Source organism: Homarus americanus, unplaced genomic scaffold (assembly GCF_018991925.1).
Source record: "Homarus americanus isolate GMGI-L3 unplaced genomic scaffold, GMGI_Hamer_2.0 scaffold23578, whole genome shotgun sequence".
In the NCBI taxonomy this organism is placed as follows: domain Eukaryota; kingdom Metazoa; phylum Arthropoda; class Malacostraca; order Decapoda; family Nephropidae; genus Homarus; species Homarus americanus.
The window spans coordinates 6,955,328-6,975,690 of record NW_024733231.1 but is presented as its reverse complement, the minus strand read 5'-3'; the positions used below and the strand labels follow the sequence as shown (position 1 = coordinate 6,975,690).

At 36.1% G+C, this 20,363-nt stretch overlaps 1 protein-coding gene across 1 annotated transcript; it reads right to left on the bottom strand.

Moving 5' to 3' along the window:
* Positions 1–1,482: 1,482 nt before the first annotated feature.
* LOC121869653 lies at positions 1,483–19,057 on the bottom strand. Its single transcript, XM_042371183.1, has 17 exons — positions 18,935–19,057; positions 16,229–16,402; positions 15,268–15,419; positions 13,742–13,926; positions 13,262–13,390; positions 12,686–12,788; positions 12,059–12,153; positions 11,477–11,583; positions 10,603–10,705; positions 9,653–9,830; positions 9,312–9,409; positions 8,721–8,835; positions 8,368–8,486; positions 7,882–7,985; positions 7,246–7,471; positions 6,839–6,948; positions 1,483–6,505 (listed from the first exon to the last, which is right to left on the bottom strand). Exons 2-17 carry the CDS (start codon positions 16,393–16,395, stop codon positions 6,460–6,462), a joined length of 2,037 nt encoding a protein of 678 aa, XP_042227117.1. The 5' UTR covers positions 16,396–16,402; positions 18,935–19,057; the 3' UTR covers positions 1,483–6,459.
* Between the last annotated feature and the right edge of the window lie 1,306 nt (positions 19,058–20,363).

Here is a 20,363-nt window from a genome sequence, read left to right as displayed (position 1 = left end):
CTCATTGGTGGTCTACAACCCAATCATAACCCTCAACGCGGCTAGTCTCTTTAAGGGATCAAGAATATAAATATTTATCATAGTTATTAACAAAAATTTATATTAAAATCAGTAAACGTATTTTTAATAAAACTTACATGTCAGAAAATTAGCAAATCTAATATATCTCATTAATATATGAAAATACTGAAGTTAGATATTGTAAATGTTATTTGTCTAATTTATTTGGATCGACCCATGTGTGGTTGGCGTTGAATTTGACAACGAACCCTTAAAATTTGCTTAGTGGGCCCAACTCAATTACTAAAATAAAAACACGTTTTTTGCATAGTTCTGACTATTTTAAGACACGTTGTTCTATGGTATTTTCGTCGATAATTTAAAATTGTCGAATATCTTAATCGATAAAATTACCAACAAAATTACTTGTTTAAAGTGGGCTGGGCTTTGAAGCTGAATGAAAATGTGGGGTAAAACACTAAAAATAACACCAAACAAACCTTTGAAAACCTGACCTAACGTTTCCTAACTTGATTCTTTTAGAGATGAATCCATCCTTTATCTGAACACCGAAAACAACACATACCAAACACTGAAACACAAACACTATCACCTACTTAACACCGAAAATATGAATAAGGTTAAATTTTTATAGTTAGGATTTTTAAAGGTTAGGTCTTGCCTAACATCCACTCTTGTTTTTCGTTTTTTCTTCCTAAGTAGCAAGTGTAAGTAAGAAACAGAAAAATAAAGTATACTCACCGTCATGACTCTTTTTAATCCTTCAACTAATGCTTTGTACACTTCTGGAATCACCAGAGTAATACTAGAGTTTGATACTTTAAACAGGCACATAAAGCCTTTATAACAATCTTCAGTGAAAAGAAATATTAATGTGATGGCTGCTTTAGTTTTCAAAGGAATTTCTGTCATATTTGTATCCATTTTCTGTTTTTTTGGACCAATAAAGTAATATTACAAAGCATCTCAAAAGCACCCTTAGACATTCTTGTAAAATTGTGAAATAAATACTTGTCTAATTGTAATTCTCCACATAGAGCTGCATTAGATGGTCACTTCATCTCTTCATCCTGCATTGTTTATAAATTATAATATAAGTGGCAGCTGCAATTCCTAGATCCATTTTCAAGACCACAACCTTCACAGGTTCCCCTGACAACAATATAGTGACTCACTGGCTCCTGTACAGTGGTCGAGTTGCTTTGAATTGTTCCACATTGATGACAAAATTGCAGCAATTATGGTCATAGCAATATTTTCTTCTTCAATATTTTAAAATACTTTGCCTAATGGTGCTCAGCTTTTGTTGCTCATGTAACTGTACCTTACAGCATTTAAATTTAGGGATAACTTTTACTTCACATTTACTCGAATACAAATACAGTATCATATTATACTGTCAGACGTGATTGGATCTTTATCAACAGGTTATCAAATTTTCAGGTCATTAAAAACACAAGGTCTTACTCACTGATTATATATTAAAGAAAATTATCAGGTAATGTTATGACATCCAAGCATGAAATCAGAAATTATGATGAACACATGAATAAAGGCTGAAGATTTTTGTCCGGTCGTCGGTTAGGTTAGGTTTATCTAGTAACACCAGAAGAAGTTGATAGAATTTGATGAAACTTTGTGGAAACATTAATTACAATCAATTAAGTAGATAAATGTAAACGAGAATGCACAGAACTTATTAGAATTTGACCTAACCTAAAGTAACTTACCTAACCCTACCTAGCTCACGAGACAACCCTTTTAAAACACACCTAATGACACTGAATACATTCTCGTTTCCATTTATCTATTTAATAGATTGTAATTAGTGTTTCCACAAAATTTCATCCAATTCTATCAATTCCTTCTGGTGTTAGTCTAAATAAACCTTCCTAACCGACAATCAGACAAATATCTACATCGAGAGAGAAAAATAAAAATAAAAATCTTTCCTACAAGTCCTGTCTTAAAAATAAATGGCACTGTTGTCATATTCAAGAGACAATTTGTGACATTTCAAGGGAAAAGTCATTATATTTAACTGAAACTAAATGTGACCGTCAAACAAAATATATTCATATCACATCTTACTTATGATGTATTGGTTCATATTCTTCTTTTAATACATAAAACATATCGCTATGGATATTTGTCCGGTTATCGGTTTGGGAGTTTCTTTTAGATTAACCCTAAGATGATAAAATTGGATAAAACTGTATAAAAGCGTTAATTACAAATAAGTAAATAAATAAATGGAAACGAGAAAACATTTAGTGTATTAAGTGTGTTTTAAAAGGGCTTTCTGGTAAGTTAGTTTGGGTTAGACAGGTTAGTTAGGTCAAAGTCTAATAGGTTCTATACATTCTCGTTTCTATATATCTATTTAATACTGCAGCTTGTAAATAATGTTTCCACAAAGCTTCATCCAATTCCATCAACTTCTGAACTTCTAGCATTAGTCTAAAGAAAACCCTACTTAACCAACAACAGGACAAATATCCACAACCGAAATATATTCCACATTAATATTGTCTTATGTACCAATGTGTGCAAAACAGTACAGTTCTTTACATTCAGAACTGAAGTACAGTATTACAGTACAATAGAGGCTGTGGCTACCAATCTGGGTACAGTACAGCTCTCAATGTTTTGTTAGAACCAGAAATATTTGATCCTTTAACAATTTATGAGATCAGACATGAACCAAATATTTTACCTTAACTTTGGTAAACCTTACCTAACGATCTTAGGTTTGATTATATGTAACGTCTCCAAGTACGTACAATACAGTGAACACATTAAGTCTTGTGCACGTGAAGGTCGTTTATTCTTTATATAGACTGTATATATCAGGTTCTCTTGTAAAACTAAACAGTATGCTGGAGCCAAGATGATAACCACTTCCTAAGAAAAGAAATCAGTTGGTAAGACGTACAACAGACAGAGGCTAAGTAGTGACAGTCTCCAATATAAGGTATCCCTCGTTATCCTAGTGTTCCGTATCCCAAAATTTTATTCCTTGGCTTATCCGAAAGATGATCCGATCACAAATTCATATTACTCTGTGGTGAGCCTTGACTCCCCTCTGATAAGGTGCTATACAAACTGGACAGTACAGTATGTCTTATATAGTTTAGCAATTACCTTACAATAGTTAGGTAGACTTGTTTTGTTGTTCAGAAACCAATTTCATTATTTTTAGTTATAATAGTGGCATTTTGTTGTAACGTAAACCCTATTCTTCCCATTTGTATTGTTATTCGCTCTCTGAAAATTTGGTATCCGAAAGGTTTTCAAGGAACCTCATCCCCTTGGATAACGAGGGGTACCTATACAAATAAATGGTGTATACTCACACTGTATTAATGAGTTTTAAGTATATAATGAACTTGGCTGGAAATATAGAACACTCCTATGTATTATCCTGATGATGTTACACCATAATACAATACATAATAACAAATACATAATACATATAATAATTCAGTCTTCAGTTCACTCAAATTGTTCTCTTCACACAGTTTTTGTCCAACAAATGAGAAAAAACTTTATACTACTATGACAATGGCGGCAAATAAAATGGGTATGGAAGTGTGAAAAGATGAGAAATATGGACAAGAAATTCTAATTGTACCACGGTTTACAATTCAAATTTACAAAACTCTTTGGGACATCAGTTTATCACAGAACTGAGAGAAATTTATGTACAACTATACACTACAGTAGAATTCTGTCTTTATAATTGTTTTCTTGTTAAGTTATTTACACAGATAATATAAGTGGAGCACCATTCTACTGACAATGGACCCTGTACCTGTACTTCTATTACAAAATTAGCCTTCCTACTTGTATCTAGTGCATTAAGACAGTCAAGCAACAGATGTCTATGTGGGGGAGGGGGGGAGGATCTATTCAAACTGTTATGTTGTGAGTAGTATATATAATTTTACAATCACAAATAAGTAGAGGGGATATAAAGAATATACTGTACTGTATATTTCCTAATCATATACTGTACCTCTCTGATCATCTAGCATGAAGAGTTTGGCCTTTTGTGCAAGAACTACTTTGTGATACACCACAACTATGCAAACATATGTTGATGATGACAATTGTTTAGAGAAAGAACAATTTATACTAGAATACAATGTATATAGGATAACAAAACTGTTTACAGACGAACATATTTGAGAAAAAAGCAAGTTGATCAAATACTGTCATCAAGAGACTGAGCTACGTTCTGTACCTGGAATGTAATACACAATACAGTATCAAGTGTTCTCATGAATGAAGAATCTCAGTAGAACATTACTTAAGCCATCCCATATAAAATTACTATTGTCCTCACACTAACAAGGATAAACTAGTATACTGGGTAATGATCATGAGAATGAAGATTTATCAACATTCATATCATGGCTATCCTATGCAACAAAACTTACTGAAAGATTAAAAATAAGAATGTTTAAAATTATATAAAAAAAAAATTAATGGTGTCTTTAAAATTTTTCATATTCCCAATTCTCTCAGGCTTCAAAAATGAACTACCACAGACTGTGAAGACTAGAACACAGAGAGCATGTGATGCATTTACAGATCAATCACATATATAGGGAAGACACAGGAAGGCTTTTTGATAAATGACACAGAGGTGAAAGGTTATTAAAAATGTAGTGGAAATGTTAAGACATGAGTGAGGAAGCTTGCCATGCATGTGAAAATAAAATATAAAAATGTTCCCAAACATATGTGACTCTCTCCTATACTGTACAGTGAGTTACATTTAGGATGGTAACAATTTAAAAAAAGCAAAACTGTACAAAAAGAAGTTTCTTGTTTACATATATTTTTGTCGTCTAAAATTTTATATCCTGCCCTAATACCAATACAGTATTATTATTACTTTTCTTTAATACTGGCTTCTTTTGTCATGAAATACTATCAAAATACTTTACTTCTCTAGTTTCTTTAAATGCAGAATGTCTAGCTAGCGAGGGAACAACCTTCTACAATGGCAGCAGAGTATGAACTAAACGACCCAAGTTGCTTGGATCGGTAGGCCACCCACGCGCCTGGCACGTGGGGATGCGTTGGATCATGATGCAATCTCTTGGGACTCCCAAAAAATTTATCCCAGGCCCAGAATGGGGAGATTTGGAGAGATTTTCTCAGAACTCTCTTGGAATTTTTAGGAAAATGCGCCCGACTTTCATCCTCGAAAGCTCGTTCGCAGACGAGGAATGGAGAATTTTTTTATGGAAATTTTCTGGCCCGATTTCCATTCCAGTTACCGAAGAGTTCTGGGGATCAGGGATTCTGCCTAACGGGGAGACTACCATAATTTTGTGCTGTTCTCCGGCAACACTTCTTACCACCACGTAATAACAAGTATAATGTAAACAGAGAGTAACACCATATCAACTTGTACTGTTTTAGAATAAATTAATGACTGTATATTATTCTAATATGGTCATTTGATGATAATAAGCAAACTGCAGGATGTTTCTACTTGACTCCAGACACCCTGTGCCATACAGGAAAGGCTCACATTTGTGGAAAAAAATCTATCAAAATTAGCTGCTGTGGTTTTAGTCAAATGTCAAATAGAGGATGATTCACAATAACAGGATAAAGAGTACTAGAGCCTAAACTGACCTCTTATACACATGTATAAATATTTATGGTGTTGCCACACAGCACCAATGAGCAGATGAGAAGGGCATGAGATTTCTTACCAACTATGATCCAAGTTTTCCCACTGGGACAAATGAAAATCTTTTTTAAAAAATATTATTCTAGAAAATCTTATCCATTTCTTTTCACCTGGATAAACCAAAACAAATTTAGATATGCCAGTGAAATAATAACCCAAATTTTCACAAAATTAAACCAAAACCTAATTTTATATAAAAAAATTCTATAAAATTCTTTTAACTGCAACAAACTGGATCTTTTACATAATGGTAAAAAATTCTAAGACATATAACTAGATCAAAAAATATTGATTCACTACAACAACAAAAAGTTACCGTACAGTCTCTCTCCCACAGCCACACAACCGTCTCAAGACACACAGGGATTACCACACATGGAAACATATCTGTGTGTTTGCAAGGCCACAGAAGTAGGAAGAATTAGCCAATCACGACCAAGTATCTAATGACAAATTGTTTTATAAATAGTGGTAGAGAATAACCTTAATGAAGCTTTAACCAAATGGTATCATATTAAAACAAAACAACAACACAAATTACAAATAAAAACACATCACAATCACAGCTATGTTCCTCACTAACACACTGATCTGACATCACTGTAGCTCATTATAGAAACATATGAAGCTTATTGACTTGGATATGGTGGGAGGGGGGGTGGGGGTGGGGGGGGAGGGGAAGATCAGCCACCAGCCACAACTGCCATCACACTGAGGCTCAACCATCACAGTGGAGCTATGAACCTGTTAGCATCCAAGGCCTTCAGGTAACTGCAACAAGCATAATAAGAGATGGTAATAATAACATACATCCTGAAAGAGCCTATGATACTGAATACCTCAGGCTATCAATCATATATTACCCGTACACCTCTCTCATTTTTGCCTAAGGTGAATCAAGAGTTAAAGATGTCTCAAAATAAAGGTAGGAAGCAACAAGAAAGTGTTACTACACAAGTAAATACACCTTCATTACCTTACTTGTATTCTCTCACTTATAGGAAGCAAGACAATGTAAACTAACTTACTGGTTTAATTTTTATGTGTGGATTCTATTGCTACTGTCCCTTATAACTATCTACATGTCATGAGATTAACACTAACCTGGGATTATGCTCTTCAACGCGACCTCTGAGAATATTCGGGCCAAGAAACTGCGACAGCTGGGTCAAACACTGACTTGCTGCAGAAGATGTCAGGGCATTTTCACACTCCTGGAGATTAAATACAATATGTATCTATAACTAAGTGTCCGTACTATAGCTAGTGTTAGTATCATCTGCTATCACAACAAATGTACCAACAACATATATGTCATTTGTACCAAAGTTTCATGAAGTTCTTTTAAAAATTGGTAGATGTGTTATTTCTACAATTTAGATTACAAATAGATATCTTTTAAATAATAAAAAAAGACATAATACAGATATAAAGATACAAACAAATTGCTGTATCCCACTGGTCATGTCAGGAATATAAACAGTAAATAAAAATGAAATAAAACTACTCACCAAAGCATAGAAGATAGCATCCAGAAACAGATAGAGATGACCTTTAAAGACTCGCTTGCCTAGTCCCTTGGCAAGATGTGAGAGAGTCTTACACAAAGTCTCCAGAAGAGTGATATGTGCAGCATAATGTTTATGTCGCACAGCTTCAGCTAAGATTGGCAAACAGGTGGTGACTTCGGCTGCTGCATGAGGAACTCCGGCTAATTCATTTATTAAATACACATACCTGTACCAAAGAGAAGGTGAGATAATAAATGACAAAATATATCTAAAAAATATGACAACTTGCTCTCTTTAGGACATCATTTTCTTAGTGTGTTACTTCAATATTCCTCCACATTTCTGTTACTTATAGACTCTTGACAAAAGTATCTGGAACCTACTGAAGAACTCTACAATTTCCTGTATCTCTCACTGAACTGAAGCAACCATTACTTACAAACAGAAACACAAAAAATATTCAAAAGAAAGTAATCCTAACAATAACATAATTAAAATATATTCCTAATACTGTATTCATGTTTTCTTAAGACTTGATGCATCTATTTCATTATATTTAATAAAGAATTAAGTAAGATCAACAAAGATTCAATAATATACAAAAGAGTCAGATGAATAACTCTGGTAAGTACTGACCCATCAGCTCTCTCCCAGAGTTGTGGTGGACGTCGGTATCTACAGTCTGAGCACCCACCTCCACCTCGCCCCATCTTGGGTGCTAATGAACCACAGGAAAACATCTGAAACATATCCAGGCACGTGACTCAACAGCACAACTGAACTTATACAAAGTGATTCTGTATTCATACCACCAGGAACACTCTCTCCACATACACAGATTCATCATGTTTCAGCCTTAGGAGTGAAGCCATAAAATTGACCATCTATAGTAGGAGACAGGTAAGAGTAAGAGGATGAAATGGGGACTGTCACCAATAAAGAAACTCACAAGTCCTCAGACATATATGACATAGGGCAGATGTGGCCACCAGATTTCCCTTATACTGACCAAGTTCCATTGCCCCAAAACTGTATGTATGTAATGTTACTGGTAATTACAACACACCGGTACAAACAGAGAGAATTACTTGGGTTGTGTTCTCCAAGTTAATCAACACCTGCCTGTTTATTTGAGTGAAGATCCATGTCATTGTCCCTCTTGCGCTTGACAACACCATACATAGCCGGGCCACTCTCCAGGTCACCGTACCTCTCAGTCTCCGAGGGTTGATTCTCCACTCCTAAATGTATAACAGTCAGAGTAATACCAAAACATAATAATAATGATAATACCTATGATGATGATGCTTGTAACAATAGCAATAAAACCTGTGATAATAATACTTAAAACATCATTCAAACAGATACAAACCCAGCTCACAAACTATACCATGGCAGGGTACAGTATACTGAAACAGTGAGGCTGTTATTGAAGAAACAACTATATATCATATTATCTCATTATGGCCTCTTACCTTTCAGTCCCTCTTTCATCTTCTCAATAATCATGGGTAAAACGTCCTTTCCATAAGCTCGTACAATGTTAGCAATGGCAATGGCTGCTCCCTGGCGAACTGAAGGAATGTTATCCTGTAAAGAAAATTTGACATTAAGTAGGTGATTTAAGCAGGTGATTTGCCACTTATTTTCCTCAAATGAAATCAGATTAACAAGAAATTTTTTAGTTTCCCCTGTAAGTTACCCTTGATATCAATCAGTCACATAAATATACATTTCATAACAATAACAATTCAATTCTTTATTCATCAAATCTCAGTACAATGTGGATAAACCTGATAAGAGAAATCTACAGAATTGATTGACAACCTTAAGATCCTAATTAAAACCATGACTATCCTAATACAAGATAAACAGACATCGAGAACCTCCTGCATTATGCCAACACCTGAAGCAACATATTTGTAACATATAAATGGGTAATAATTCCAAATATGTAAAGTAATATCATAAGGGCTTGTTTTGTTTTGTGTCAAGCCATTATGTGCCTTTAACTTTAAAAAATTCGGTACAGAAAATTAGTTTACAGCATGAACATAGACGCTCACCTGGAGATTGGTAAAGAAGAGTGGGTAGAGTTCCTCCATGGTGCCTTGGGCTTCTTCAGGGAAACAGAGGATGAAGTTGCCACACGCTACACACGCAGCTGAGAACGAGAAACATCATTAACTACTAATATACTCAATTAAACAAAGCCTAAAAAAAGAACAAACTTAAAGACTGTGAAGAAGCATGACAATAAACCACAAACGTATTTCTTCATCTGACTTTTATCACTCTTGACATATTCTTTCTCTTTCTACCGAACTTAAACCTCATAAAAATTAAGTTCAACTGTGATTTCTTTAAAGTAAACAAACAGAATGATAAACAGAGAACATTTACTCACCATCTCTGACTGGCCAGGAGTCATCATTGAAGCAGACAGTGAGAGAATGTAGTAAGTCAGGTACGTGGACCCTCACAGAATCAGTTGCAATCTTAAGAGCCAACTCTGCTATACATGCACAAGCTGCCTCACGTACAGCATGGTTATCTGCTGCTGTTGCTTCTATGTAATAAGACACCTGACGAATTTAAACATAAATTACCAAACTTTGAACAAATAAAATACCTTAAAAAACTGTTCAAATACATCATTATTCAGATAAATGAGTCAGGGAAGAAGCAACTGCTGAAGGAATGAACAAGCTCTCACATCCATCTTCTTGACTGACAATTTTTTTCCCACTCTTGCAAGCCTTTTCCTCTTATAACCTTACAGTGGCCAGAACCAAGAACAAAAGACATACTATATTCTCCTTTTACTTGCACTATCAATGACTACACTCTTAACCTGCTCCCATTTTCTCCACCAACACTCACAGGGGCATTTGTGTTGATCTACTGTACTAGGTCTTATGTTCATTATCAGGGCTAGCAAAATGTATCACTATTGTACTAAGCACTTTTACATGTATAAATTTCTCACGGGTACCAACTAACTTGTAAAGATCTTAAAGAAAAGACTGGGTAAAAATCTCTCCTTATAGCAAAAGGTTTATCGCATTGGAACTGTAAAGTTAATTAAGTTACCTTCAAAGGCCTCCTCAGCCTCTAGAACCCAAGTCATTTTTGAGAAGTACCTCCTGATAACTACCAATTACCTACTGCATCCAAAAATTTTAAAAGCCCTGCATTATGAAGTTTGTTTATATGCAACAGTTATGTCAAAGTAGCTCTTCAAACACACAAGTCCACAACACATAGTTTGGTAGAGTGTAATAGCACGTAAGACATTCCAATGGCAGAGGATGAAGCTCAATTTGTGAGAAAACTTACAGTACAGACAACACTCACCACTGAATCTATGTATTTCTCCACCAGAGCCTTCCCTTCTGACCCAGCCACTTGTCTCCATGTTTCCTGTGAGTACAGTCTCACTCCCTCAGCAACATAATATCTGAAAATGGTTAAGAAAGTTATGATATCTTTCTCTCCAGTCCTAGGATGTCTCTCCTCCTTGGCAAGTTTTTTTTTATGGCAGAAGTGATACTACAATAATATATTTTTTATTGAGCAATACCTAACCACAATACATTCAAAATTTAAGTTGTCAATACATGAGGAATATTCTTCGGAAGACAGCAAGACCTCCTGACCACATGAATAATACACCAGCACAGAGAACATGAAGGAATAAAACAAACCTCTTTTAAAGTTTTTAATTTTTGGGACACAACTCATCAACAGTGAAGTGAGTCAACCTCAGTCTACATCACATATAAAAAAATACACTTGCTTATTTCATCACAACAAAATCCAACACAGTACAGTACAGCTATTTACAAACTGTAAGGTACTAGAACATGCAATAATGCTCACTGCAAATAGAATAAAAATATTCCCCAAACACTTCCTCATAGCCTTCAATTCTTCATCTATTTCATTCAATAGTATAAAATAATCCCGGTAGAGTCTTCCCCACCTGTAATGATGAAAGAGATTCTAAAATATGCTTCAACTTCTTTGGTTAACAGGAGGAAATTTGAATTACCTGAAGAATCCCCCCCAGCTAAATTTGCCTAAAGATTAACCACCATGACACTATTTGAGGTGAGGTTAGGTTAGGTTAGGTTAGGGTAGGTTAAGTTAGGGTGGTTAATCTTTAGGTGAAATAAGCTATGTGTGGAGATTCTTCAGGTGATCTACAAAACCTTACTACTGAACTCACCTATTGAGACAGAGCCGAGGTAATAATACTGAGAAGAAGCGTTCTCTGGCTGCCGGTGGAAGGGACACGAGGAACTTGCGAGTCGCCACTGACGATGCCAACCGCACCTGAAATTATCATAGAGTGTTGTGTAAGTTACTGAAGAACAACTACTCTCACTTGACATACAATATAATCATCATATAATCCTAATTTAGTTCCAATGATTAAAGTGTCAATTCAATAGACTGAGTGACAAATGGATCTATCTATTCATTAATACTGTATTAAATTATGGGAAGAATAATATGATGGAAGGCTGGGGGTGAAGGATGTACAAGTAGCAAGGTGGATGGATTGAAGTGTCAGAAACAGTTGTGTACACTCGCTCCAACAAGTATCTGTACGATTTTGTGTGAGACACAACGGGTGAAAGATTTTGACAACCCTACCGAGACAACAGGAGTCGTAGCGTTCAATCTGAAATCCATCGGACCCCTCCGTAGGAATACTTTTGGAGTGAATGCACATGAACGATAGAATCATTTATCATTTGAGTAAAAAAAAAAAAAAAAATCACAACAGGAAATATTTAACAGTTACCTGACTCCAGTTATCAGCCAATCCCTGGCCTAGCTGACGTGATAGTTGGTCGCCATATGTAAACATCGGGTTCGACTCCAGTAACTCAGCCCCTTCTATGAGATAAAAGGTTAAAATGTCTTAGATACACCTCTCAATACTAAGCTAATGACAAAATCTTTCAGGTCAATAACATTATGTGAGATTTGTGATGGATAGTGAAATATTAATTAATTCTTGTAAATGACAGAGTGAAGAAGGTAAAGACACTATTAATTATGTGAATGTTTAACTAATGACTTGCAAGATACTACACAACTACCACGACCTTAAAATCTCTTTGTTTATTTAATATTAACTATGATTATAGTTTAAGGTACCGCACTTTGTCACAAAACCGAAAAAAGTAACAAAAAATATTCTAAAGAGGCAATACCTGTACTTGCTCTCAAAAACATGAACTGTGCTACTATGCAAGACGTCTACTGCCAATATCGGTACTGTACACAAGACGTCTACTGCCAATATGCAAGATGTCTACTGCCAATACCTGTACTGTATACAAGACGTCTACTGCCAATATGCAAGATGTCTACTGTCACTCTGCACTAAGTTCTCAATTATAAACACCAATCAACGTATCCTCACCATAAGCCCCACAGGACACGAGAGCACCGCACACGTTGAAGCCCGTCTCCCTCACAAAGCGGTTGGTGTGAGTCAAAGCTTCAAAGATTAAGTCCAACAGATCCTGCACGATAAATACAAAAACAAGATGTCAAGGTTTCACAAATACATACAAATATTTATTATAGAAACAACCACTATATTACAGAAGCACCACTATATTACAAGGTGGTCAGAAACAAGATGAACACCAACTCTCCTTCAGTAGATGCTAGGTGTGATTTCCTGACTGCTTTCCTACATGAATTCTACTATGGTGTCCCCTCAAACCACAAGGCACTATGACAGCCACCTGGTCAATCTCTGTTCACTTCATATACATCACATAACCACCACTACCATGTTCATCCCCAGACTGATGATTGACTGCTATATAATCGTTTTTTAATATCTAGAGAAGTCCTCATTTATAACTTATGGTCTTTAATTATCATAAAAATCCAAAAGACAGAGTGAAAACTATACTATCAAGTCAAGCTTCACTTCCTTTCAGGTTTAAAATACAGGCCCTTGGTAAATGATGTGAATTGTCCTTACTTGGTCAATATAAGCGAGAAACTTCAGTCCAGCTCCGGCAATCATGTGCTCAAGACACTTCATGCTCGTCTCCAAGTTTCTCCAGCCGGCAGTGTCGTGAAATATCTGTGCAGCATCGCCGCTATTTCTCTGGGGAAAGAGGAATATAATAATGATAAAATTCTATGTGACCTTAATCAACAAGTTAAATTCCCCGGAACTAAAACTAATTATAAATATGCTCATGAAAAGTTAAATTCCCTGGGCCTAAAACAAATTATAAATATACTCATGACAAGTTAAATTCCCTGGACCTAAAACTAATTATAAATACGCTCGTGAAAAGTTAAATTCCCTGGACCTAAAACTAATTATAAATACAGTACACTTATGACATAGAGAAATAAGTATTACCCAACATAAGAATTACTATATATTCCTTATAATATTAATATCTACACTCATTTCTCTAGTCTCCTCCAAAGGCCAACCAAATCTCACTCTTTCTCGGGTTCCAGCAGACAGCTTCTCCATTAACTGTCTAGTGCTCTCGTGCTCATTTCTTGAAGCTTCATCATCGGTCATCTCCCGGTCCAAATTACTTCGCACCAACTCCAGAACATGTGATCGACAAGAGACAAATGTGGCACCTCCATCTTTCTGACAGAGAGAGCCTAATACTTCTCCTGTAACAAAAAGATATAGTGTATTAATGAAACGTAAACACCAACTGTGGGAGTCAATTATATAAAAAAAATTTACTTAAGGTATATTAGTTAAAATTGTTAGTAAAAATGGAGGACTCATCTTGAAATGGAGGAAGATCTCTCAGCTATCCTCCAAAATACAAGCCAGTGTTGATTTGTTAACACCCAATACCAATTACTCTCCCTATCCTCCTCCAACACATATTGTCAGCCTTAAACGAGGTGGGACAATGTGCAACAGCCGTCCATTAACCCTTAGGCCCCGGGTGACGTTCCAGAATGACCGCCTATTTTCCCGAAATTATTTTTATTATTATTATTTTTGGAAAAGTTGATTTGTGTGTGTGTGTGTGTGTGTGTGTGTGTGTGTGTGTGTGTTACTGCCAGCAGCACCCTAACCCGGGGCTTAAGGGTGAAAGGCCAGATCTTCTTTTGGGTTGTTTCTGTCCCAAGCTATTGTCTACCATCTTGATTTCAAGATCAATCTGCCATTTGGAAATTCAGTTTCAGTTGACTTATTCATGAAACCCAAGGATACTCACTCTTAAGTGTTTGGAAAAGTGGATCTATCCCCAAGCACTTTCAACATACTTTAAGTGGCAAGGCTTCCATCAATTACAACTTAAAAGAAACCATAAATATGACAAAACAGACCAGACCAACAACTGTGTGAAGCGACAAAAGAACTAGCTGATTAACAAACAGTATAAAGTACATCTGCAATGAAGCCATTAGTTTAGACATACCTGGTACTTCAAACTCCTATGATAAAATTGAATTAAATCATATCAACATAATAATAAGTGAAACACAGCAAACATACAAAAACAGGTACAGTACATAACATCAAATAAGGTTAAAATTGCTCATCTATTTGTTTGGAGCCACCGATCATATTACTTTATAATGTAACAATATGATAGTGTGAAATGCACTCACTAACCATCCCAACCTGACCTTGGTTAGCTGACAGTGTGGTGGAGATAGGACTGACGAATTAACCCTGGCCTGCAATATAAGGGATAGAAGGGAAACTCCAATCTCCCTGTATGTAGTCTGTATTATGAAAGCTGTCTGATTTAAGGCATATAGAAATATCTAGTACAGTACAGTTGGTAATATTTGAGAGCCAGTCCATGAGACGTACATACAGTACATCTCGGGGTAAGCATGGTAAGAGAGGACATTCCCATACATGATGCTGCACAAAGCCAGTCATTCAATCAACTTCCCAGATTAAACTAAAAAGTCTTTAACTAAACTGTGAGAAACAAAAGAAAGAATGTTAGTACTGTAACTTGTTCTATAAATTTCACTCACCTGCAGCCTGTCTGACTCTCACTTCCTGGTCAGTGAGGACTTTAAGTGCTGCCTGTTGTACTTCCAACTGATCTTCATTCTCCAACTCCACCTCAGACATCAACACCAGCACCCGTAGTCCTAACAGAGAACCATGTTTGCTCTCCCATGGACTGCAAAGTATAAAGATACATGAGACAGACCTACTAGTGATATACAAAATCTGAAGTACATTAATTGCCTCACAGATATGAAATATTACTACTATAGTATTGTTTATTAGTCGTATCATATCAATCATTAAATCAATCCTATTAAATACACTAAAAATATGAAAAACTAAACTTAGTGATACAATTTTATCACTGAAGGGAAGATAAGGACAACCTACAAGGTCCCATCTCCTAGAACACCTTGGTATTGTTCACCACAGCAGGGGACCTACACTCTCTCATGGCAGGTTACTCTGACAGTCATTACTGCACACCAGCTCATCACACCCGAGCAAAATCAAATGTCAAAATTCCTATCCAATGGTTGCTTCAAAATGCAGCAAGGTTTAAAGTTTATTGCATGAACCTTACTACAGTACTGTACAGTGGTTAGTTCTGAACCAACAAGAAACAACATGGTGAAATTATCGCATAAACTGATCTGGTGAGCTGTGAACACCCGAGCATAAACTACCCAGTATGGTTAATCCCAGTGAATGTGAAGCCTTGCTGGCTCTTACAGCAGGCACTGGGTGAAGAATATGGATTAATTCAACCTTGATTCAATGAGCAAGTAGCTATAAAATATTCAGCACTGCCATTAACACAATATAACACACACACACACACACACACATACATAAAACAATCAGAATCATTAATGGCTGATACACACTTCAGTATCAGTATACAGAGTTCTCTCTAAGAATGTTACAAGTTTGAATCAACTGTACACATAATAACAACTAATACCCAGATTATTTTATTACCTTGCAGAATCTGAAACAATACTCAACAGAGCCTTCTGTAAACTCTGAATAAGTTCCGGTGAAAAGTTTTTAATCTTAACATTTAGATCAGCAACTGCCCGGTCACGTTCCAGCTTCTGAGCTGCACAGAGACCACCGATGATTCTCTCTACCTCTTGACCAAACATGGTAACCCTGAAGAACAGGTCAAGTGTTAATTCAAATTTAAACAAGGATTAGAACTTATATAATTACAGAGGCACAATTGACCTGTTTGTTTTGTAACACTTGTACTGTAATTATAAACTTGTACAACTTTCAGGTTGAGATAGATTGGGGCCTATTAGAACTGAGTTAGATTTAGTAAGCAAAGGTCAACAGTCCTGTACATTACATTATATATCACTAATGCAGTAAAATAAATAGAACACAAAGCCCTACAAGAGTTTACGCACAACATAACCACATAATGTATAACCTATCTTCTGGTAGAACCTACACACATAATATTTCTTATAGTACAGTATATAATATTACAAATCAGGGTTAATATGAAGACACAGGAATGCAGCACAGAAGAAATATTATACCTCATCAAGTTCTACCATTTAATCCTTTAGTGGCAGCAATCATTAAAGGAAGTTAACTGTAATGACGACATGTTGGAGCAGCGTACGAAATCCTTAGCTGCTGGTTAAGGATTAAAACTCTTAAAAGCTTCAGATGTTCCAAATTAAATGAAAGTCTTTCGACAGACCAAGTAGATGGTTAATCCGGACCCTTGTAGTTAACTAAGCCATTTCTATTTCAGCAATTTTACATATTTTACAGAATAGTACAGTATATGATCCAGACTCTTTTGCTTAGATTTTCAGTGTTAATGTTTAAACTGTGTAAAGTCATTAAATAAACGACCAGACAGGTAAAAAAGCTAAAAAATAATAGTGCACATGAAATATAGATCATATAACACATATGTAATTATATTGAAGGGACTAAATCAACTAAGAACCTGAATTGGGTAAGTTTAACCATTTAATCACTTCGTCTATATTCAAAACAGCTGCCGGGAAATCTACTCATATTAAACTGAACTAAATAAAACATCAACAGATTAGTTCCGAGTTATACCTTCCCATGTGTTATTTTTCTCAGGTGACTGGAGTCGGCACTACTATAGCGTGCAGTCTACAAGATATTTAGGTAAGGTTAGGCTGAGTCAGGTTAGGTTAGGTTAGGTCAGAGTAGGTTAGGTTAGGTTACTTTACGTTAGACCAAAGTTATTTTTGTAGACCGCACACTATAGTAGCACCCTGGAGTCATTCTTCATTAAACTCAAGCCTATGATAGGTTGAGTAATGTTGTACTGTACTTTATGAAACCAACTAATGGGAACGAACAACTTTAAGAAAAAATTGTGGAAAAAAAAAAATTTCTTAGTGCTTCAATTCAGGTATTAATAAAACAGTGAAGGAATTACGATTTTACGATTATTTGGTGTGTGTTCGTCCTAAACAGAAATGTAGGTCAACACGAGGATTTACTACAGTAATTTTGATCTTAGTTCGGCAATTTTCCCTTAGTGGCACATCATACCTCAATAGCGTAGCAGACACTTCTCCCTCTGCGAATGAGAGATTATTTATTGTAGATAAGATAAATCCAACCTAACCTAACCTAACCTATCCTAAGATGGAAGTGCATTTTTCTAGGTTAGGTTAGGTTAGCTTAGGTTAGGTTAGGTTAGGTTAGGTTAGCTTAGGTTAGGTTAGGGTAGGTAGGTTGGTTAGGGTGTCATTTTATTTTACCTTATTAGGATGTGATCGTTTGGGAAGTGCATTATGACACTCATTTGTCAAAATAAGCGTGAACATGGCCTTTGCACGTGCAGGAATTGTATTTATTCTTAACAATCTAACCAGAAGAGTTAAAGTAGGGAATTTGCAGTTCCTTGGTAAAATTATCATTTCGATCATGCACCTATTTGGAAGTAAGTCAGAATCATTCAAAACACACACACACAAAAAGAAATAGGAAAAACAATTTCACCCTAACCTAACTTAAACCTTTCTCGGACAGTTGTAATTTAAAATTCGCTGCATGACCTAACCTAACCATTTTACTGATATTCATGAGGTAAGAAAGAAGTTTTCTACTAAAAAGAAAATCCTTAAGTTTCTCCTCTGTATAAGGTGGTTTTATAAAGTATTACCACATGCCATTTAGATACTAACCAAAAAATGTTAGTTCTGTTGTTGAGTTTGGTTCACGACATCTTTTACATGACACAATGATGTCTTCTCACACAACTACCCATTTTTCTCTACAATACTTGGATCTGTACTTTACATGAGTATTTAACATGATTATAAGTTAATTTTGTTTCTGAGGGGCATCACTTGACTTCCCACAACACTAATGCCGAGTAATTGTGAAAAAGCCAAACGGAATAAACATTATTAAGACCATACACTATAAAGGCCATTATTACCAAACCCTGGTTCTAATTAAATTACCAAGACTACTTATAATAAAACAATAACTACAGAATATATTGTTTTTCATATCACTACGTTCCAACTAAGAGGATACAATTATACTACCTTTAACAGCATAAATATGACGTGAATCACCTTAAAATTCAATTATGGGTTAATATCAACTTGTATCTCTAAATCTTCACTTTACATCTTACTAAAAAATAACTTAAGTTTATTATTGTCTTACCTGGTGAAGATGTAAACACAGCTCAGAGTGAAGCTGGGACAGATGTGTAACTCTTCACTAACTTACTGTACGGTTTATAACGCTTAAGCTCTATAGTGTTCAGATTTACAACTAAGCTGTCTATGCTGTCGTCGTCTGTTGATGGTCGATGAGCCAAACCAAACCTAATGACAATTCCCTTTTCTATATTCTGTTGTCCTTAAGGCACATTTATTGGTGGTACAATTTATTCTCAACCTAAGAAAACTATAAATAAGGCCCATGATAAAGTAATACAGAACGGGTTCCAACCGTCCTAACAGCTAATAAGCTGTCAAGTTCTTCCCCCATTTGAAAGTGGATAACGACAAGGATGCATGATGGACTGCTGGCACCAACTCTCTTTCCCATGCTATGACAGCGAGGCATTTATTACATACAGGAGACACCTCAAGGCATTTAGAGCTTTCACCAGCGTATTTTTTGATCCATCCTCCGAGTCCACCGGAAAGACAAGTTAACAAATGCCAGTGATCTCGCTGACACCAACTGTAGGAGCTGCAGCGAGGCTGACATTATCCATGAACAACTACATTGGAATGGCCATGTTACTCGCACGGACGACAGTAGACTGACAAAGCAATTACTCTACAATCACTAAAAGAATGGTAAACGTAACGCTGGCGGGCAACGGAAAAGGTATAGGGATAGTCTTATGACAAGCCAGAAGTGCTCAACCGACCTCTTCACTTGAGGAGCACCACATGAGTGGTTTGACTGCACACCGAAGCAGATAAACGCCAGCTCCGGAACAACGTGCCGTCGCCCCTCCACAGGTGCAGCATCTACAGGTGACCCTATCTCTCCAGTCTCCACTCACCTTAGCACTAATAACTCATATCATTGTGTCATCGCTGGATGAATCCTGGATGATTGTCATACTCGATTCCGAGTGACAGCAAAGTACAGTAGTAGTAGAAGTGACGCGCGCGCGTGTGTGTGTATATGATCTGACTGACCTAATCCTTGTGAACTTGACCCTACTAGCTAAACTAATGCCAAGATGTTATTTGCCTCAACGCTGTAGTTCCTCCCAGTGGCGGCCTTGGAGGAGGGCTAAGCTAAGCTAAGCTAAATTATGTTCAACAGTAGCAGGCTATATTCAACTACACTTTGTTTTTATAATTTTGATATCTATGTAAGATTTCAATTACTTTTATATTTCGTCTTTAAATTATACACAATTAACAAGAAATACCTACTGATAATACAAATTGTCTTTAAAAGTAAACTATAGTTGGCAATAATATATCAGTAAATGTAGTCAATCTTATTGACTAAATTGTGTATTAAGCCTTCCGGGGGCGGGGGTTCCTCAGGTGAAGAATATCGCCTGGCGTTAGCCTAACTAGAATACTGTACCTAAGTGAGCCGCTGCCCTTTAAAGGGT

Bases quoted from the DNA above. Each gene is read 5' to 3' on its own strand.
- LOC121869653 (XM_042371183.1), bottom strand. From the start codon at position 16,395: ATGTTTGGTCAAGAGGTAGAGAGAATCATCGGTGGTCTCTGTGCAGCT. The intron at 11,584-12,058 runs GTAACTGTTAAA...TGATAATTTCAG, and splicing joins TGGCTGATAACTGGAGTCAG to GTGCGGTTGGCATCGTCAGT. The intron at 6,949-7,245 runs GTGAGTAGTTTT...TTTAATCTCCAG, and splicing joins ATGCTATCTTCTATGCTTTG to GAGTGTGAAAATGCCCTGAC.